At 42.0% G+C, this 22,711-nt stretch overlaps 1 protein-coding gene across 1 annotated transcript in view; it reads right to left on the reverse strand.

The window, feature by feature from the left end:
• Positions 1 to 11,786: 11,786 nt before the first annotated feature.
• The window catches only part of LOC139366753 (G protein-coupled receptor 158a), a 97,983-nt gene continuing 87,058 nt past the window's right edge, over positions 11,787 to 22,711 (reverse strand). Inside the window, exons 8-11 of the mRNA XM_071104454.1 lie at positions 19,700 to 19,838; positions 16,149 to 16,254; positions 15,909 to 16,055; positions 11,787 to 14,925 (exon numbers count right to left, since the gene is read on the reverse strand). Of these exons, the coding sequence (XP_070960555.1) occupies positions 13,048 to 14,925; positions 15,909 to 16,055; positions 16,149 to 16,254; positions 19,700 to 19,838 (2,270 nt within the window). The 3' untranslated portion in view covers positions 11,787 to 13,047. The remainder of the gene's footprint in view (positions 14,926 to 15,908; positions 16,056 to 16,148; positions 16,255 to 19,699; positions 19,839 to 22,711) is intronic.

Genomic DNA, 22,711 nt, shown 5'->3' on the forward strand with positions numbered 1-22,711 from the left:
TGAATGGTGGCAGAGCTAAAGCATGTTTGTCAGACCGTGAGAGATCCTGAAAATCTATCTTCTCACCAAAAGTCTGTAGCATCCAAACGATTTGACCCACAAACTACTACAACCACTCTATGGAAGGAGAACATTCTCACGACCATGATGGTGTTTGTTAGAACCCCCACGTCTGAAGGTAACCTGTTTAAATGGAAGTATGGTTGAAGGTAGTTTTGTGCCCAAATATTTCCTAAGTTATTTTATATCGCCTAAATATAGGACAGACACTTCAAAAACCTTGTTTCTGTTGATTTATTTTTTGACCGTCCTTTTTGCCATTTATGACCAAAATCAATATTTTATTTAAAAAAATGGAATATATTTATTGTACTTAAAGGGGTCCTAAAATTATCCATAGTATGACCACCTTAAAACAATTCCATGTCAGCTTAGCATATGATTTCACACGTGAAATTTCACAAGTGAAATTGTGATTTTCCATGTAAAATCATGTGGTTTTTCCACATGGGGGGACACCAGCTATATGAATTAGGTCTGTGGCCATGACAGAGATCGACCACAGATTTATTGGCAAGAATACATTTCTGCACTGCTAAAATTTGCACAGAATCAAATTGATAATTGTGTGATTATCTGACCACACCAACTAAAAAGTAGAAGTTCTCAGAGACACTTGATATTAATGCTCTTGGGATTTTAACTTGCAACCTTTTGGTCTGGAGTTCATTAATGCCTCAGCAGTGCCACCAGATATATATCCTCACACTCTTGAAATTAAGAGTATGGTTACGGTACAATGTTGTTCCCTGGTTTACAAAAAGGTCAAAGGTACACATAAGGTACCCTTCAGAGGTACTCATAGGAACTCACATGGTACTGGTCTGTACCTTTTAGGGTACATGTGCAGATAATCTAGTATAATTGTACATTTTTCTACACAATTATTCAATATTCAGTATTCAATATAAGTTACCATCATTACTGCACTTTGAAATGTAGGTGTGGATAATGTGATGTCTCAGGCTCATTAGCATATTTGGGGGCATGGTGTAAGATACTTTATGTTGTATTTGTGCCAAAGGGTCAGTGGAAATGTTGTACGAGTTTAAGTGGTTTATTGTTATGTTGCTGAAAGTTGAGCATGTCTTTTGACACGGTCAGTTCTGCAAACATTGTAAGAACTTGTGACACTCAAGAGCTACACTGTGAAGAGGTTACTGTGCATTTTCCAGTAGCTTAAGGGCAGCTGGTTCACAGAAAGATAAAGTTACATTTTCAAAAACGTATTGTCAACTAGCTGGAAGTTGGTTGTTGTACATTCCACAGTGCTGTAGCTCTGCCACTTTCCACTGCAGATGCGGAAGGCTGACATAGTGGAGTGAGACGCAGCCCATGCAAAAACCTGAAATCTGTAGCTTAAACAGAGATTTTAATGGTGATTTCTTTGTTTGTTATGTTAATCAGATTGACACGTGCATCAATTGACTCTTAAGAATTAATGAAATGTTGTATGGCCCTTCAGTATCACATGCACTGATGTCTGCCTTTAACAATGCTGGAGAACTGACATTGCACAAGCTTAGTGTTTGTGAGCAGAATACAACAGATCACATTAACTGGGATAACGTCCCCTCTCATTGGAGACCAATAAGAGCTATCTGAAAGCCAAGCCTCCAATAAGCCATGGCTGTAATGTTCTACCGCTGCTACAGTATGCTGCCAAGTAGCACGTAATGTTACATGTTGTCAACAGAAGAGTCAGTGAAGGCACAGTAGGTTACTGGAATGTATTGCTAGTTCCAGCCAGTTGCATGTAAGTTGTTGTGAATTTTACAATAGCGTACTGACAAATGGTTTCCAATTAAGAAAATACAAATTCACAGCAACAAGTTGCCATTATATTACTGGAAAATGCACAATAAACTATTTACAGCTGTATTTTCAATTTGATACCAGAGTGCTGAGGCATGCGTTGAAATCGCTAAGCAGTTTATTTCGAAGCAGTGTGCCGATGCTAGTATTGCTTTATCAGAAGCAAGTGAACAATGACGTCTAAAGCTTGGTTTCTTTGAACAACCACCTGATTGGTTTGGTATTGGTAGAAAACAAGAAAGCTACACTGTGTGTGCGCTACAGCGTGTGCAATATCATCTGTAGTAATTTTGCTGTTCTAAATTCTCCTGACCAGCACTTGAGTAATTAACATATTTTCAACATAATTGGCTGGAAATGCTCAATGCCTCTGTAAGCTTTGTTTCTCCATCACTCTTACAACATTTGCAGTACAAAACAGTGTCAAAGGAGGTGCTCTACTTGAATTGGCATAACCGTCAAACACTTAAACTGCTACAACACTTCCACTGACGGTTGGCACAAATACACATGTATTTGTACCACGGCCCCAAATATGCTAATAAGCCCCACCAGTACATTGCCCCCATTTATCAAAGCGCAGTGATGATCGTACCTCATATTCAATATTATAATATTGCGTAGAAAAATTTCCCATTATACCTACAATGTACCAAATTGTACCATGTGAGTTCATATACTGTATATACCTCTGAAGTGTACCTTTAACTTTTGTAATCACAGGGAACAACACTGTACCCTAACCATACCTTTATTTTTTAGTGCATTAGTACACATTCCAAGCAATAAGTATGAATCTGGTGGTACTGCAGAAACATTGATGCAATCAACCAAAAGGTTGCAAGTTCAAATCCCCAAAGCATTCATGTATACTATATATATGTCCAGTGTGCTTGAGTACTGCTAGACTTACGTTGATGTAATGTTCGTGGTGATAATTATTTACTTGATTCTGGGTAGCTTTTAGCAAAGTGCAGGAATGCACCTGGTGGTGTAGTAGGACATTTAAAGTTGCTAGCAACCAAGCGGTTTGGGATTCAAATCCCAGTTGAGTTCCAAGTGTGGTTAGAGTACACTATTTTTTACACTATTACATTCACGAAAATGGTTCGCTCCTACAGACAGTGAGTCACGTGGCTGTGGCTTGCTATATAAAGTAGGCAGAAAGGCATTGAGGCATATAGTTACTGTTTAATTGAACATTAGAATGGGCTAGACGAGAGACCTAAGCGACTTTGAGCGTGGTATGATCGATGGTGCAAAGCGCGCTGGTTTCAGTATCTCAGAAACGTCCGGCCTCCTGAGCTTTTCATACACGAAAGTGTCTAGAGATTATCGAGAATGGTGCGACAAACAAAAAATCCAGTCAGCGCTAGTCCTGTGGATGAAAGCAGCTCGTTGACAAGAGGTTGAAGGAGAATGACAAGAGTCGTGCAAGCTAACAGTCGGGCCACAAACAGGCAAATAATGAAGCAGTATATCAGTGGTGTGCAGAACCACATCTCGGAACGTACAACTTGTCAGTCCTTGTCACAGATGGGCTATTTCAGCAGACGACCACTGTCACGCCCTGGCCTTAGTATTTTGTGTTTTCTTTAATATTTTGGTCAGGCCAGGGTGTGACATGGGTATTTATGTGGTGTGTTTTGTCTAGGTTTTTTTTTGTAGGTTATGGGATTGGGGTTTAGTGAAGTAGTCTAGGTAAGTCTATGGTTGCCTAGGGTGGTTCTCGGGTGTTTATCATTGTCTCTGATTGGGAACCATATTTAGGCAGCCATATTCTTTGAGTGTTTTGTGGGTGATTGTTCCTGTCTCTGTGTTTGTTGCACCAGATAGGGCTTTCGGTTTTTCACGTTTCTTGTTTTTTTGTATATTGTTCATTTATCATCTTCATTAAAGATGTATAAAGATAACCACGCTGCGTTTTGGTCCTCCTCTCCTTCGACAGAAGAAAACCGAAACAGAATCACCCACCAAAACAGGACCAAGCGGCGTGGTGACAGGCAGCGGCAGCAGGAGCAGCGCAAGGACGAATGGACATGGGATGATGTGTTGGACGGCAAGGGTTGCTACACTTGGGAGGAGATCCTGGCTGGAAGAGACCGCCTCCCATGGGAACAGGTGGAGGCACTTAGGAGAGCAGAGGCAGCCGGAGAGAGGAGCTGGCGATACGAGGGAACACGGTTGGCAAGGAAGCCCGAGAGTCAGCCCAAAAAATTTCTTGGGGGGGTGCACACAGGGAGTATGGCAAAGCCAGGTAGGAGACCTGCGCCAACTTCCTGTGCTTACCCGGGGGGCTGTAGAGACCAGTTAGGCACCGTGTTATGCTGTGGAGCGCACGGTGTCTCCAGTGCGGGTGCATAGCCCGGTGCGGTACACACCAGCTCCTCGTATCGGTCGGGCTAGAGTGGGCATCGAGCCAAGTGTCATGAAGCCGGCTCTACGCATCTGGTCTCCAGTGCGTCTCCTTGGGCCGGCTTACATGGCAACAGCCTTGCGGACGGTGTCCCCGGTTTGCCTGCATAGCCTGCCAGTGCAGCGAGGTGGAATAACCCGCACTGGCAGGGCGACCGGGAGCATTCAACCAGGTAAGGTTGGGCAGGCTCGGTGCTCAAGAGCTCCAGTGCGCCTGCACGGTCCGGTCTATCCATTACCACCTCCACGCACCAGCCCTCCGGTGGCAGCTCCCCGCACCAGGCTTCCTGTGCGTGTCCTCGGCCCAGTACCACCAGTGCCAGCACCACGCACCAGGCCTACAGTGCGCTTCGCCTGTCCAGCGCTGCCAGAGCCTTCCTCCTCTCCAGCGCTGCCGGAGTCTCCCGCTTGTCCAGCGCTGCCGGAGTCTCCCGCCTGTCCGGTGCTGCCAGAGTCTCCCACCTGTCCGGCGCTGCCAGAGTCTCCCGCCTGTCATGAGCCACCAGAGTCTCCCGCCTGTCATGTGCCGCCAGAGTCTCCCGCCTGTCATGTGCCGCCAGAGTCTCCCGTCTGTCATGTGCCGCCAGAGTCTCCCGTCTGTCATGTGCCGCCAGAGTCTCCCGTCTGTCATGAGCCGCCAGAGTCTCCCGTCTGTCATGAGCCGCCAGAGTCTCCCGTCTGTCATGAGCCGCCAGAGTCTCCCGTCTGTCATGAGCCGCCAGAGTCTCCCGTCTGTCATGTGCCGCCAGAGTCTCCCGTCTGTCATGAGCCGCCAGTCTCCCGTCTGTCATGAGCCGCCAGAGTCTCCCGTCTGTCATGAGCCGCCAGAGTCTCCCGTCTGTCATGAGCCGCCAGAGTCTCCCGTCTGTCATGAGCCGCCAGAGTCTCCCGTCTGTCATGAGCCGCCAGAGTCTCCCGTCTGTCATGAGCCGCCAGAGTCGCCAGTCAGCATGGAGCAGCCAGAGTCGCCAGTCAGCATGGAGCAGCCAGAGTCGCCAGTCAGCATGGAGCAGCCAGAGTCGCCAGTCAGCATGGAGCAGCCAGAGTCGCCAGTCAGCATGGAGCAGCCAGAGTCGCCAGTCAGCATGGAGCAGCCAGAGTCGCCAGTCAGCATGGAGCAGCCAGAGTCACCAGTCAGCATGGAGCAGCCAGAGTCGTCAGTCAGCATGGAGCAGCCAGAGTCGTCAGTCAGCATGGAGCAGCCAGAGTCCCCAGTCAGCATGGAGCAGCCAGAGTCGCCAGTCAGCATGGAGCAGCCAGTGCCGCCAGTCTGCCAGGACCCGCCAGTGCCGCCAGTCTGCCAGGACCCGCCAGAGCCGCCAGTCTGCCAGGACCCGCCAGAGCAGCCAGTCAGCCAGGATCCGCCATTCAGCCAGGATCCGCCATTCAGCCAGGATCCGCCAGTCAGCCAGGATCTGCCAGAGCCGCCAGTCAACCAGGATCAGCCAGAGCCACCAGTCAACCAGGATCAGCCAGAGCCATCAACCTGCCTAAGCTTCCTCTCAGTCCTGAGCTACCCCTCAGTCTTGAGCTACCCCTCAGTCTTTAGCTACCCCTCAGTCCCGAGCTACCCCTCAGTCCCGAGCTACCCCTCAGTCCCGAGCTATCCCTCAGTCCCGAGCTACCTCAGTCCCGAGCTGTCCCTCAGTCCGGAGCTGCCCCTCAGTCCAGTGGGGCCCTTTGTTAGGGTTACTAGGCCAAGGTCGGCGGCGAGGGTCGCCAATCTAAGGATGCGGAGTAAGCGGTCTAAGACTATGTTGGAGTGGGGTCCACGTCCCGCGCCAGAGCCGCCACCGTGGACAGACGCCCACCCAGACCCTCCCCTATGGGTTTAGGTGTGCGGCCGGGAGTCCGCACCTTTGGGGGGGGGGGGGGGGGGGGTACTGTCACGCCCTGGCCTTAGTATTTTGTGTTTTCTTTATTATTTTGGTCAGGCCAGGGTGTGACATGGGTATTTATGTGGTGTGTTTTGTCTAGGGTTTTTTTGTAGGTTATGGGATTGTGGTTTAGTGAAGTAGTCTAGGTAAGTCTATGGTTGCCTAGAGTGGTTCTCAATCAGAGGCAGGTGTTTATCGTTGTCTCTGATTGGGAACCATATTTAGGCAGTCATATTCTTTGAGTGTTTCGTGGGTGATTGTTCCTGTCTCTGTGTTTGTTGCACCAGATAGGGCTGTTTCGGTTTTTCACGGTTCTTGTTTATTTTTTATATTGTTCATTTATCATCTTCATTAAAGATGTATAAAGATAACCACGCTGCGTTTTGGTCCTCCTCTCCTTCGACAGAAGAAAACCGTAACAACCACACCGGTTTGCACTCCTATCAGCTAAAAACAAGAATGAGCTGCTCCAGTGGGCACGAGGTCACCAAAACTGGAGGACTGGAAAAACATAGCCTGGTCCGACGGATCCCACTTCCTGTTGCGTCATGCTGATGGCAGAGTCAGGATTTGATGTAAGCAGCATGAGTCAATGGCTCCATCAGGCTAGGTGTCAACGGTACAGGCTGGTGGTGTAATGGTGTAGGGATTTTTTTCCTGGCACACGTTAGGTCCCTTGATACCAATTGAGCAATGTTCCAATGCCCCAAAGAATTACGACTGTTCTGGAGGCAAAGAGGTCCGACCCAGTACTGGATGGGTGTACCTAATAAACTGTCCACTGAGTGTATGTATAGTCAATCTGCATTATGTCCACATAACTGGTGGCGCAGCAGGCACTTCAGCTACCTAGCAAGGTTCAGTCCCAAGTTATCCAGGGGATATTGACACAATGTTCTGAAAACATTCTAGGGGATTAACTGGGAATTTGATAAAAACTTGCAAGGAACCATCTGTTTAAGCTGAAGTAATATCAATGATGCATTTTAAAGGAAAATATTCTCAATGACATTAGACATTTGGGTTTTCACGTGGTCAAATGTTGTCACGTGTAGTTTCATCGTACCATGTTAAAATTTTACACACGCAAACACGCACACACCATACTAGACAGGTATAATCACATCACAAACAGTTGCCTAAGAACTGTTGTCGTGCAGTAGAAGGTTTACTGTAGTAAGCAATATGGATGAATTTCATTGGGAAAAGATTCAACATAATATCATAAGTATAATATACAAACCTGCTTATATACAGATTATGATGCATCTCAGATTAATCCAGCAGATTGATTCAACCTACTCAAACAGTATAATTTAATGCTGTTGAATTGAATGTGAATTCCATGACATTTACCTCTATTGACCTTTTTCGGATCATTCTTTATAGGCCTAATCAATTGCAATAACACTTTGCCATTCCGTCACAGAAACACAACACTGAACATTAATTTTTTCACAACATACAGTAGAATGAATAACCTCGAAGACGACCTATAAGATATTGATAAGAGAAAACCAACGTCTACTAGTCACAGGTCATTTCTCATAGTTTACTATTTCTTCAACCAATATTTCAACATTTGAGATCCCTGTAGTCGAGTAGTAAAACCCCTTCATTGGACAGGCAGGCACACATAGTGCTCTTGAAAACAGAAAATCAATCCTAAAATGGTTTCTTTATATTCTTTCAGGGTGCGTTTAGGTTACATTATAGCTCATCATATTTTCAGATTGACAGGGAGGGGAAGCGCAACTAGGTCTTTAGTCTCTTAATACTCTGGCGCTAAAACGCCAGCATACTGATTGATGCTATGAACCTACGATGAATGGTTCTCAGGAACCTGGACATTTAAATCGAGGCCTTGGGATTCTGTTTAGAGCTCTAGTCAATCTATTGTTGGGTTTGACTTTATATATATATATATATATATATTTTAAGGGGTTTGACTTGATGGGTTTGCATTGATCGGCTCTAGACAATCCATTGAGGGGGTTTTGACTGATGTTTGGCTATTTTTCTTCTTAATTGTTAAAAGAGAAAAGCATAGTGGCTTGACAGTGAAGCGATTGCTTTCATTTCGGTCAGTACAAAGTAATTTGAAACACACACATTCGAGACTGGAAATTGAAATGGCTGTTAGCCTGGGCATTGGGCAGTAGTACACTTGATTCAATAGATTTCAAGCTACTGTAAGAGGTATAATAATATAATCCAGCCAGAATGTGATGTCATCTTATCCTGCTCTCTCTTTCTGCAGGGGAACTATTGATCTCGGTATAAAGCCCTGTTTATACATGGTCCTAACATGTGTCGTTTGTCCTGATCTTGCATACATTTATATTGTGCCCACATTTTTAGACAGGTGTAGGTATTCAAAAGACACATTTTGATTTGATTTTGATCAGATCTTCCTGCCCACAACTAAAGGTAGTCAGGCACACAAGTGTGGACGGATCTGGACAGTGAAAGCATTTAAATCATCATTATTCCACCCTGTAAAATCCTTGACAGTTTGCACTATTGTTCATTAATTATGTGTGAAATAATTGACTTGTGGCATCAATATGTGTGATAATAAATATTATTTTGAAAGAATATATGTCAAATAACTTGCATACAGGGAAGGACCAGCAAATCTGGTCACATTGAGGACACATCAGACATATAAGAAACACATTTTATTACAATGTGTAGACATGTCTGAAAATGTGTGCACAATCAGAATCTGGACAAGATCAGGACACAGGACACATAATAGAACCAGGTATAAATAAGGCTTAAAAGACCACAACATCCCATAAAAGCATTGCAGGAAAACAGCCAGGACATGCATACGAATATCCTAAAGTGGTTATGGTGCACAATGCTTTTAAAGGGATGCATTTCTCAAAGTCAGGATTCAGAGACAGTAAAGTAACCTGAGACAGGGAGGGAAAATTACTGGCCCGGCACAATGCGCCCTGGGAGTGTCCGGTGTCCATCTTAGACTGGAGCCACTGCTAGTGTATTGTATGCACACAATGGTGGTGGGAGGAAAAAGGCTGAGATACTGTAATTATCAAATCCCAGTGTGGCTTCATCATCATACTGTGTGGGGATTTAGCTGAAATAGGTTCTGTGGATGCTTTGAAGATGGAGCACCTGTTGAAATATTTTGAGAGCTATTGAGAATGTGCGTATAAACTCAAGAATTTGCTTATATTCATCTCTAACACATTTAAATTATGGCAGCCACCTGTTCAGTCTTAAGAATTAAGCATGCTTCACTCACATTATACAGTTGACAAGTAGGCTATGCCTAATTAGGATCTCCACTCAATTTCCCTAACACAAGTTAAATGCATAATTACATTAACTCAGTATAAAATGGCAGGACATAAGGAACTCTTGGTATGTTTGTTTTCCTCTGGTTTCTTTTCACCCCAGAGACTCCCAATTGGAGATTTTGAATGTCAGTTATTTCACTTCTACACCTTGTTATCTTTGACAAGATTTTGTCATTCAAGATAGGTAAAGGACACACTGAGGGCAAAACAAATTGTTTGAAAAATGTCCTTGTTTAGTTGAGAAATACCTTGACGTTTTCTTTTCAGTCTCCTATTATTCCATCAGAAAATATGGCTTTAGCCTAAGTAAGCTATCAACAGATACACGTATAGCCTACGATATCCGACCATTCTTACCTGTAAAACACCAATCACACAGTTGAGTTTCATATAAATATTTATTGCAGAGGAGGTATTTTTTATGTACATGCTATCACAATATAACACAATATAAATCTACCAAATATTCCCATATACGGATGCTATACGCTTGTCATAGAGCAATAAGTATAACAAGCACATAATACAGTGGGTAATGGTACAGTATCACTCACTAAACAACTTGTAACAGTCCATAAAAGATACCGTTTTTTTTGTGTTCTATCAAGGGCAGTGAAACATTGGTCCTACGAATTTCTTGATATCATGCAGAAGCCACGAGAGCAATAGTTACAACGTTACAGCACTGAGTAGTAGTAGTAGTAGTAGTAGTGTTTCCCAATCAGTGACTTGGTTTGGTCACAAGAGAAGTCAGGTTAAATCAAACAAGCTTGCGAACGGAAATCGGCCATGGTTAAAAAGTAAAATCATGAGATCGAAGAATAGTAACAGGACACAATATTCATGTTGAAAAGATTACAGGTAACAATGGGTCTTTAGTCATCATTATGTTCAAGAAGCGAAGTATGTAGGACGTACTATACATACAATGACCATTTCCAGAGAGACTGACAAAATAGACACAGATTGATACACTTTGTTACAAATCCATGAGCTGATTCGACTGCCACAAGGTACTGATACACATATCATTGAAGGTTATGTGTATCTAATGTGACTGTTAAGACCTGTGTGATGTTAATTTTTGTTATTGGTACTTAACAGCACTTTCACACCATTTGAGAGGTATGAAGACACCCAATTATGAATGGTATAAAACAATATCTTTTTTAGCTTCGAGAGTTGTTTGTAGTGATCTTACAGTGGCTGAAATGACCAGGTATCATATGCTCAAGAGCCAATGGGTTCATCTTATCAGTGTTTGAGGGGATACTGTTGGCTAGGGGCAGGCTAGGTCCCTGGGATTGTCTGAAGTTGACATTTAAGAGCAGATATCACAATGTATGTGATGGTTGATACGTCTAGTTCATAAATATCATCGAGGTCCATCAAACCATTACAATCAAACTAGGCAGGGTGACATTTCCTTTCAGACACTATTCCAGCTGCCCATTAAGCAAAGCCTGTGACAAATCTCAATCTCATGCTCTAAGGCTGATAGTCTGGGTTTGACATATTTCAGACATGGCCCCATGAGGTCAGTGGTAGATATAATTCTCTGTAGAGGGAGACAGAAATAAGACGTAACATCTAAATCATGTTTTATAGAGTCTGGATGTGGAGTGGCTATATTATGATATACTGTACCTGTTTGATTGTTAAACAAAATCAAGTGAAATATTATAAAGAGATCATAAAAGCATAAAAAATATTGTTTAAGAATTATTTTGCTTTTGAAAACAAGTTAAATCTACTTGTTCGAGTGTTAAGTTACTGAGCAAAAATAAGATAATGTAATAATTTGAATGAAGCCGAAATTTGATTACCTAATCACATGATCACATGTACAGGCATCATACCCTACAGTAATCCATGCCAACTGTAACAAACAACTATGATAGCTGTACAGGAATCATTACCAATGACAACATTCAACTCAGTCCAAAATTCCATCTAATTTATGAGTACACTGTTACATTATTGTTATTTTGATATATTATTACCATTACATTACCTTTCATCAGATGTCGCTAAGAACCAGAATGGTTAATAAACTACAATAAATTATTATTGTGATGTAGCTATTTTGTAACTCAGACATTCCTCTAAACGTTCATCTTTAATTGATGCTTGAAAGCAAAATGATTTTTTTGCTTGCTCAAAGAATTGAAGCTTTTGGAAACGTTAGACATAAAGTGTGAATAAGGAATAATACGTGTGAATTTATTCTGCCAAGAATTTGTAGAGACAGTGTTAAGCAAAAGTCCTAAGACAATAAAACGAGCATTATACTTTAAACACTAGAAATATACTGTATGTATAAAAATGCTAAAACGATCACAAACACAGGTATATGTTCTATCCAGAAAGAGGAACAATTCGACGCACATTAATGCCATAATGCCTCTCCCCATTGTATCATTTCAACTCTCAATGTGCTTTTGGGAATGCAAAAGCTTAAACGGATGAGCTAATGCTTTTCTAAAAGTGGAAAAAAAAACATGCTGAAGTATTAATAACATAAATTCATTATTATTTGCTTCAGTTGACAAACCGTTTGGATCCCACCCCTCTCGTTACCTCACTGTGCATGCTGTTCATATAATACACCTTCACAGAACAATCCCTGTTCCACTCAGGACTTTACACAGACTGAAAGAAGACAGTTCTATTTAGTTAGGCACATACAGTAAAACATTTCTGCAGACTTGGAAGCATTAGACATTGCTGAGAACTAAAGGAAATCTAAAAACTCAGTAATTTAAACATGGATGTACATGTGGTGGCTTGTAGAACCGTGAGGCTGAATAAAGTATGTGATGAAAAACATTTTCCCTAAGGTTTTCACCTAAAGTGCTATAACCTGATTTCCTCACTAGCAGCGCCTTGGTCTGGGCACACAAAAGTTATTAAGTTGTTTGTCATGACACGATTCTTGTGAGTTCTTCCACTATTTTGTTAAAGATGTTCCCTATATCTTTGGCATTCTATTATTTGTTCAACAAGCCACTCTGACTTTAAACATAGACATGGTAGTTCATGCTCAACAACTAGTACATTTCAGTTAATAAAACCTGCAGGAGAACATCTATTTACATAATATCGATTAACCTTGTTTTCTAAGTGTGCCATGTTAGTGTGTGGAGGGCTTTTTATGACCGATTAAAAGAAGACACGTGTTTTTTTTTAATGCAAATGTCCACTGAAATGTCCACTCATAAAGAATATGAGAAATGTCTATTCAACATGGCCCATAAAGTGAATTGGAAGTTGCATAATTGTACGACTAAGATTTATCATTCAGAATACTCTGTAAGAATCTGGAATGCTTAATATGATTTTGTTGCTTTGTTTTCGTAAGTTTATACATTTTCACACAAAAAAAGACAAAACAGGGGAAAATATTGGAAAGGAAGGCAACTTGTGCAACTTGATATTTTCGTCGAAGTCACCATATTCATAGTAAAAGTCTATATTTGAGGAATCTAAATTTGAAAACAATGTATACAACAACAACTACATTTCCAGTTGTCCATAAATGTTGATTTATGTCAGGCCTTTTTCCCTGCAGTACTGTTGTCAAAGTCCCAAGGACATACATCAGCCTTTTTCCCGCCACTTACAACCCCCCCTTTGGGATTTGGATTACTCTGTTTCGCTGCAGAAGTACCCTTGTCTGTTCCTTTTTTCTCTGATGCATCCTCATAATCCCACGGACAGACTTCAACCGGCTTCCCTTTAACTGCTCCAACATTTGCACTTTTCCGTTTTTCTACCATTGGCACTTCCTGACTACTCTCTACGTCCCAAGGGCACACCTCCGTCATTTTGGATTGGCTCATATGTTTCTCTGTGGATTTACTTTTGTCCTTGGCTTTCGCTCTAAAGCTGTCATCGTCAGTGTATTGTGCCTTCTCTTTCTCCTTCTCAAAAGTTCTTGTGAAAGGTGTGCCCTTCTTTTTGGAAGGGAATTCCTTTGTTTTGGAAACTGTAGTAGGACTAGGAGTTTTCTCAGAATTCGCTGGGGTGTCATAATCCCAGGGACAGACGTCAACCTTTGTAACCGGCTGGAGGAGAGAGCTGCCTGGTAATTTGCAGAGTGGTTCTGACAGAGCACCTTTCCCTTTGCTCTCCACTAGAGTAGTGCACTTGTTGTGCCGAGTCTTGTCAGGTGAACAAGCTACCTCAGCTATCTTGACAGGCTCCTCTTCAAAGACCCAAGGGCATACGTCAACCTTCTTTTTAGAGCTCTCTGCTGCAGGTGGAGGCTGGCTAGACTGGATATTCTTAGCAGGTTGAGGAACCTGACTGGATGATTGCGGCTTGGATCCCTCCACTGGGGCTTTGCTCTCAACTCCATCCTCCCAAGGGCATATGTCTGCTCGCTGGATGTCTTTAGAATGCCGGGAGCTTGTGGAGGACTGGTCACTACCTTTCTGCTTTTGCTGTTGGGGCTTGACCCCCTTGGTTCCATTTCCATGGACTGTGGTCGTTTCCTCGGGTGCTATGGAGACATGCTTCTGGACCTTGTTCTCAGAAGGTGTTGGCAGGTCCTCTACTTCCCAAGGACACACCTCTGTGAGGTCTTGTATTTCCTTGGCCTTCGATGGGTCGGAGCAGATGGATGGCTGGCTGCCACTCACCTGCTGCTTCATGATCCCAGTTTTCGCTGCAGTCTGCTTGTACTCCACCGACTGGCTACCTATCATGTGAGGATAGCAATCGTCTTCTGATTCTGGACTTCCCTTGGTTTCTTTAGCGTTCTGTTGGAACTTCTTGCTGCTGTCTTCAACAGTCTGTGTCTTCCCTCCTGTCAAGCCCAAGGTCTTCTCTTTGGCGCTGGCGATGACGCTCAGTGACTTCTGTAGCATGGACGTTCTTGGGTGGATGGGCTTCTTGTCTTGTGTCAGGTTATGAGCACTGGCCGACTTGCAGACCAAGGGAACGTTCTCAGTCAATTCGCTCACAGCATCTATCTTCTCATTGGACTTCTTCTTGACCAGCTTTTTGCCCATCAGGGTGTCCATAAGGGATCCTTCAGTGGTCATAACCTCCATCTTGTCAGTAGCAGAGCTGCTGGAGTCCTCGCTCTGGTCGCGGACATGGTCGTAGCTACTGTGCGACTTCTTCAGGGTGAAGACCTTGCTCTTCAAGGACTCCTCTTTGGCAGGCTTCCCCTGATGAGAGGGGTCGAAGGGGTTCTTCCTCAAGACGCAGATGCTGTTGCGATTGCTCCCATGATCGACCCCTTCCTTGTCTTCACGGCTGCACTGCCGGTGTACTGTCTCTGGGATCTCCGTAATGCGTCTCATCAAGGAACGACCCAGTCCCTTCTTGGAGCTGCGCTTCTTCTGTAGGTGAGGGTTGTTGGCCAACATCTTCTTCCTCTTGTAGATCTCCAACTGGGAGTACAGTTTCTTCAACTCCTCCTGGACATTTATGGAAAACACAAAATGACAAGAATAAGACAAAAAAATAGAGCTATTAAAATGAATTAATATGACTAAAAGTGATCTGGGCCCGGTTTCCCAATAGCGTTGCAGTGTTTTAAGTGTTTTAACGATGCATCAATTGAATACAGAACATGCACATTTGAATTTGAAACATGAACAGTGCTTAAACTACGGACAGTGCTTCAACGATGTACTACAGTGTATAACATGCTCTTTGACATAAATAAAAAACTGGTTTTGGACAGTATTAAAGATGCAATAGGCAGAAATCGCTCCGCCATTTCCTGGTTGCTAAAATTGTAATAGTTAATCTAATTTCAGTGTGAAAAAAACAAGCAGTCATTGTATGGAGAATCATTATACCATCTAAACGGCTGTGAAACATATTTTCCATAACCATTTTTTCCCCAGCTGTTTAAAGTTGGTGTACAAAACCGAAAGATGCAAAAATTCAACCTAAGCATGGGTAGCATAGAAATAGTGCGCATATAATAGATCTACCGCTTCTTAGACTTGGTTTCAATGCGAATGACAGATCTATAACTCAACTTCTATGTGCATTTGGTCGGGCCGCCAAAAAAAGGTTACATATTGCCGCTTTAAATAAGAAAACTGGAGTGTGCTTTATTGTTAGGTCTTTGAGCATTGGTCTTGAATTTAATGTATTGACTGCTCTCTCAAGCAGGATTTTAGGAGATCTTATCTCTCACTCTGATAAATAGACTTGGACAATGTGCTCAAGTCTTTGGCAAGAAAATTCTTCAACTCTAATAAACAAACGGAAACCTCTGCTTCCGCTGATACGTTTTCCCCAAAGACTGTTGCTAGACATTACATCTGCAAAAATCTTTATTTTTGCCACAGTCAGAGGACAAGGATTCAAAACGTACTGTATCAACAAGGTTATGCAATTGAATGAGAGAATTTATTTTAAAAAATGGAAAGGGAAAGTTGCTCACCCGGATGTCCTCCGGATCCAGACTGTGTTCGCTCCAGGCTGATGTTATGCTGCTGTTGAGGTAAGATCCAGAGCGACCCATGTCCAATTCATCCTCATAGGCCTCAGAGGCAATATCATCTCTCATGTGAGTACCATGAAGCAGAAACTGTAGTCGACAAAAGAGAGTGCAATGACTTAGTTTGATTTGGTTTCGATGTATAATAGCAAAGCAATGCTATGCTCAGAATGAGAGGTTTACCTTGGGGACAATCATTAGCCCCAGAGTGACAGTTACAGTCAGGTGGGTGTGAGCAAACCATAGTAGCAGCATCCAGTCTGGGTGGAGCTCAGGTGCAAGAGTAAACCTGTACAGAGAGAAAGAGAGAAAGAGAGAGAGAGAAAGAGAACAAGAAAGAGAGAAACAGAGAGAGAAATAGAGAGAAAGAGAGAGAAATGTAGAAATAGAGAGCAAGAGAAAGAGAGAAAGAGAGAAAGAGAACAAGAGAGAAACAGAGAGAAAGAGAGAGAAAGAGAGAGAAGTGTAGAAATAGAGAGCAAGAGAAAGAGAGCGAGAGAAAGTGAAATAGCAAGAGAGAACGAGAGAAAGAATGAGAGAGAGAGAAAGATAACGAAAAAGAAGGAGAAAGAGAAAAAGAGTGAGAGAAAGAGAAATAGCGAGAGAGAACGATAGACAGAGAGAGAGAATGAGAGAGAGAGAAAGATAAAGAGAGGGTGAATTAGTAAGTGAGAGAGAGAGAACGACACAGAGAGAGAGAGAGAGAGAGGAAAAGAGAGAGATGGCAAGCAAAAAAAAGTTTTTTTAATTTAGTGTGAAAATGTAGAAAAACACAACTGTAATAAAAAACACATTACAAGACATACAGTAGGACCCGGTTCTATATTTAGCAGAGGTTGTGTTGGGTTACAGATGAGATTCCCATTTGAATAATGCTATGCAGAGTCATTAATCATAGAGCTCATTGAGAAATCCACAGAGGGCTGGCATCTGCCTCACTGACAGTTTGCAGAGAAGAAATTGGGCCTGTTAGCTACAGTACACAATGTCACCATTAGCATGTTTTTATTCAATAGCTGATCTATACATGTAATATTTAATAGATTGTGGCAGGCAGTGTTATTTCTTTCTAACTGTAAACCTAACACGTAACCAAAAATTAATTGGCAGGAACATTATAGCGTGACAGACAAAACTGCTGATTCTAAGCATCACACTAAACACATAATGCATGTTGCAGAATTTAAGTGAATGACAGTGGTTTTTGTGTACTGTATCAATAAGACATTTATTTTTGCGCTGCAGCTAACCTCTCAGATGCAGGCAGTGTGAGAGACATAGACAGGATATAAGATGTTCATTTTAAACCAAACTCTGTCTGGGCGTGAACATATTTCATTTCACTGCTTGGAGTGGTTTATCCATGCTGATTACTGCCTCAGTAATCCATTTCCCATCAGGGAGATTGTCTTCACCTTGGATTGTTACAGTATAGGACACTGATTCGCTCTGATTTAGAAGAAGCAGCTTGATAACTTCCCACTGGGCACACACTGGTTGAATCAACGTTGTTTCCATGAAATTTCAATGAAACGACGTGGAACCAACATTGAATAGAGCTTGAGTTTATGTCTGCGCCCAGTGGGTTCCTTGCTGAACTGTATTAAAAAAGTCACTTTGGGGCAGCAGCAACATTGATTATAGATCCACTGCACATCTATTTTCGACTGACGATCAAGGAGAAAACATACTAACAGTTTCCAGAGTGAACAAAATGTAATTGTGGAATAGTGCTTTAATTACAGTAGCTACAGTGTTGTAATTCAGCTTGGTCTCATTAGACATAACATAGTACATGTAAATCCGGGATACTGAAATGAGTATGATACTGTATGTTAAGTTTGGTATGGTTACATAAGACAGAAGGTTACTACTTAAGGCAAAAACTAAAACTAAAACTTTTAAACTACTTAGCATGTTAGAAAATCCTTCCATTTCCCCTAACCTTAACCCTTTTAGCTAACCTTCACCTACCCCTAGTCTTAAACATTTAACCAAACTCCTAACCTGAACCCTAATCCCTAACCTAGCTAGCCTGCTAGCTAACATTAGCATTAGCCGCCTAGCTAACGTTAGCGTTAGCCACCTAGCTAACATTAGCCACAACAAATTTGAATTCGTAACATATCAAACGTTTTTCAAATTTGTAACATATGGTACATTTAGCAAAGTAGTAATGTATTGTACATTTAGCAAATTCGTAACGTATCATACGAATGGATGAATGGATATCCACAAGTTAATACAAATCATACAAATCATACAAAATGTAACATATCATACTAAATGGAGTGTCTCGGAATAATAGAATAATACCAAATGCTCTGAGACCAGGTAGAGTGATTAGGAGGCATGTCCTGTCACACAGTAATTTAACCACTTGAAAGCCTACATCCCAGTAAATGGCATCCAGCAGGCTCATTAATTGGCAGGAGTTAGTGAATGGTTATTTCATGTACAGTTAAAGTAGTGGTAGCTAAAAACCATGAGGGGAGGCTAAGGCTAAGGTCTAGAGAGAATGGGTGGTACATTTTGGTGGTACATTTTCAAGAGTGTTTCCCAAAACACCTCATTAAGAAAACGTTCAATAAAATCATCGGTAGAGCTTAGAGTAAATTTGTGGATTATGAAATGATCACAAATAATGATCTGAACACTTAGAACAGAGAGTTCGCTAATTGCCCCTACAGATGCTACAGGACGTCTCCTTGACTTAACTGGTCACAGTGGGACCACATGCAGGTTCTATGAGTAACAGCCATAGATTGTGTTAGCTCTAACAAGCCCATGCGATACTCCCTGGTGACAAGCTCTCAGCATTTCCCAAACAGACAAGACACATTTTTGCATTTACGTTGGGCCTCGTCTTGCTTTTAGCTGCTGAAACCATCCCAACGCCATAACAGAAGTCGAACGCCGCCATAAACATTCAAATTTCCAGCTAATACAGGTAGCCTAGCTCTTAGAGTGTTGGGCCAGCAACTGAAAGGTCACTAGTTTAAATCCTTGAGCTGACAAGGTGAAAAGTATGTTGATGTGCCCTTGAGCAATGCACTTAACCCTAATTGTTTCAGGGTTGCCGTTGATAATGGCTGACATTGACCCCACTCTCCAAGGGTGTCTCAGGGGGAGTTGGGATATGCAAAAAACACATTTCCACAGGACAACTATAACAGACCGATTAAAAGGTAAAACGTCCATGCCTTCCCATCCTATCTGTAATTTCTGTTAACGTCTAACTGAAATGATGCTGCCAATAGCTCTGATTATCTATGGTGTGTCAAAACATAAATCATGTTGACGTGCCTAATGACTGAATAATCTGATGTAGCTGAGCTCTCAATAAGTAGGATTCCAACTGGGAATGGGTTTGGTGGTGTCAGCTGAAACGGTGCAACATCTAATTTAGGATGTCTAGTACTTGATACATAGGCTACACGGAAAGCAGAGGGCATATTCATAGTCTTGGATACAATAACAAAACTCCCCTTTGAAACGCATCGAGATACTAAACTTGTGGCGCATTGAATATCGTGGCAAATTGGTGGAAAGCAATAGGCAAGCCAACAGTGAGTGACAAGAAAGTGTCTGATTATTTACATATAAAACATATTAAAGTCCATGATGTGTAATATTCAATGCATATACTTATCTCTAAATATAGCTAAATATTACAAAAATATATACACATCCATACTGTCATATCTCTCCCCACCACAGGTTGGGATCTTTACCTAATAACATGGAAGATGGCAGACAGGACGAGCTCGTTGTGGAGGGCGATGGCCATGTAACGGGGCTCGTGGAAGGCTGACGGCACCGTCCTCACAGTGTAACACAGATACACTCCCCACAGCAGGAACAGGAACTCCGCTGTGTGACAAACATGAAGAAGGACATAGAGAACTTCAACCCAATGGGAGCTACATAGCTACTGTAGGAAAGGCATTAAAGCGTAAATCGGCAGTAGCAATAATAACAAAGCCCGCTCCCCGAATTCATAGATAGAGCTGTGGATGTGAGGACTGACATCCATGATATGAAAATTAAAGTTTTTGCATTTTTTGACTTTTTTTATATAGTGTTTGTTTATATGTACTTTGTTTACAGACATTGGAGCGAAACAAGCTTATAATTTGAGCTCTGATGGGATACGACAGTTAACTAAACTCATGAGACATTGATAAGGTATATTCTTCAAAATGTAGCAACTGCTGATTGTCCCTTTAAAAATAGATAGATTGAATACTTGATATATACCCAGGGGGAAAGACATTAGAGTAACAACAAGCAATACATACAAAGCCTGTGCATCATGCTTGGAATGCAAAGGAATGGGAGGTTTCACCCTTAAATGCTCCCCTCCTCACCTTAGCAGTATAACTATCAACATCGACCACCCATGCACTCCACAGATGACTGATTCCATGGACTCAGGGCAACATAGATTGTCTAACACTGGCATGTTGAAAAATGACATGTTCAATAAATGTAATGAAAATGCAAACCTGCTCCTACTGGCTGTATTCTCTAGACACTCCATGACTTGTACAAGGTTTTATAAATCTTCCCCAACCCCCCTTGTTTTCTGGGTGTAGCTTAGCCGGCTTGACAGCAATAAACGTCTGCCGTTTCCATGAATAGTTGTCACGATTATTTTAACATTCACGTTGCTTGTCTGCATGAATGGAAGTGCTCCAAGGTCTGACAGAGGCCTACAGTATGTTCCTTACACAGCAGGATAAACACTATTGAGTGCCATAGCTCACTCAAAATGCCATTTGTTATGTTTATCTAAGGACTAAGATCCATCAAGAGCTCTGACAGGCTGTAATCTACCATTGCCCTGAGTAGATATTTAGGTCTACATCAATAAACAACAACACAAAATGGCCGCCCTGTGTGTCCTACTGTATAGTTGAGTCGTTCCGCGGAAATGGGTAGCGTAACTCACCTTATTTGAACATTCTGTCATAACGAGCACATGTTCAACTTAATAAGTCAAATAAAACAATGACTATAGTAAGTGTCTAATAAGTGCCAAATAAAGTCACAGGGTTGACCGTAACAGGGTTGATGATTTCATCTTAAATCTGCCGTGAATCCCCTTGTTATAGAGGGAATGCAAGCTTGTTGTGTGCAACAGGGAGGGGCAATTGAATGTACAGCTTCACAAACAAATGTATGTGTTAAAACATTTATAGTCTGTCAATCTATGGGTAACAGGGTTGATGTGTTATGCTCGGCCCACTCAGTTTTTCACCACAAAAGACAAGAAAATGTCCATAAAAGAGTTGAATCAGCTCACCTGCTTTTAGATTATGCTTTGACTATTACAGTGTCTTCATAAAGCATTCCCACCCCTTAACTTTTTCCACATTTTGTTATGTTACAAGGTGAGATTAAAATGGATTGAATTGTCTTATTTTTTTGTCTACAATATACATAAAGTACTCTCTAATGTCAAAGTGGAAGAAAATTTTGAACATTTGTAAAAAAAAAAATATATATATATATATACATATACACTACCGTTCAAAAGTTTGGGGTCACTTAGAAATGTCCTTGTTTTTGAAAGAAAAGCTTATTTTTTTGTCCATTAAAAAAACATAAAATTGATCAGAAATACAGTGTAGACATTGTTAAAGCTGTAAATGACTATTGTAGGGGAAACGGCTGATTTTTAACGGAATATCTACATCTGCGTACAGAGGCCCATTATCAGCAACCATCACTCCTGTGTTCCAATGGCACGTTGTGTTAGCTAATCCAAGTTTATCATTTAAAAAGGCTAATTGATCATTAGAAAACTATTTTGCAATTATGTTAGCACAGCTGAAAACTGTTGTCCTGATTAAAGAAGCACTACAACTGGCCTTCTTTTGACTAGTTGAGTATCTAGAGCATCAGCATTTATGGGTTTGATTACAGGCTCAAAATGGCCAGAAACAAAGAACTTTCTTTTGAAACTCGTCAGTCTATTCTTGTTCTGAGAAATGAAGGCTATTCCATGCGAGAAATTGCCAAGAAACGGAAGAGCTCATACAACTCTGTGTAGTACTCCCCTCACAGAACAAACTGGCTCTAACTAGAATAGAAAGAGGAGTGGGAGGCCCCGGTGCACAACTGTGCAAGAGGACAAGTACATTAGAGAGTCTAGTTTGAGAAATAGACGCCTCACAAGTCCTCAACTGGCAGCTTCATTAAATATTACCAGCAAACACCAGTCTCAACGTCAACAGTGAAGAGGCGACTCCGGGATGCTGGCCTTCTAGACAGTGTTGCAAAGAAAAAGCCATATCTCAGACTGGCCAATAAAAATAAAAGATTAAGATGGACAAAAGAACACAGCCACTGGAAAGAGGAACTCTGCCTAGAAGGCCAGCATCCCGGAGTCGCCTGTTCACTGTTGTCATTGAGACTATAAAATAACACACTAATATATCTTGAATACATAAGTATTCAACCCCCTGAGTTAATACATGTTAGAATCACCTTTGGCAGTGATTACAGCTATGAGTCTTTCTGCGTAAGTCTAAGGGCTTTGCACATCTGGATTGTGCAATATTTGCATATTATTCTTTTAAACATTCTTCAAGCTCTGTCAAGTTCCTCGGGTCAAAAATAACATCCCATATGCCCCAGGGCAGTCATTGGGGACATTGCCTTGTGTAGGGGCTGTCTTTCAGATGGGATATTAAATGGGTGTTCTGACTCTGTGGTCACTAAAGATCCCATGGCACTTA

The sequence above is a fragment of the Oncorhynchus clarkii genome, chromosome 15 (genome assembly GCF_045791955.1).
Source record: "Oncorhynchus clarkii lewisi isolate Uvic-CL-2024 chromosome 15, UVic_Ocla_1.0, whole genome shotgun sequence".
Lineage (NCBI taxonomy): Eukaryota > Metazoa > Chordata > Actinopteri > Salmoniformes > Salmonidae > Oncorhynchus > Oncorhynchus clarkii.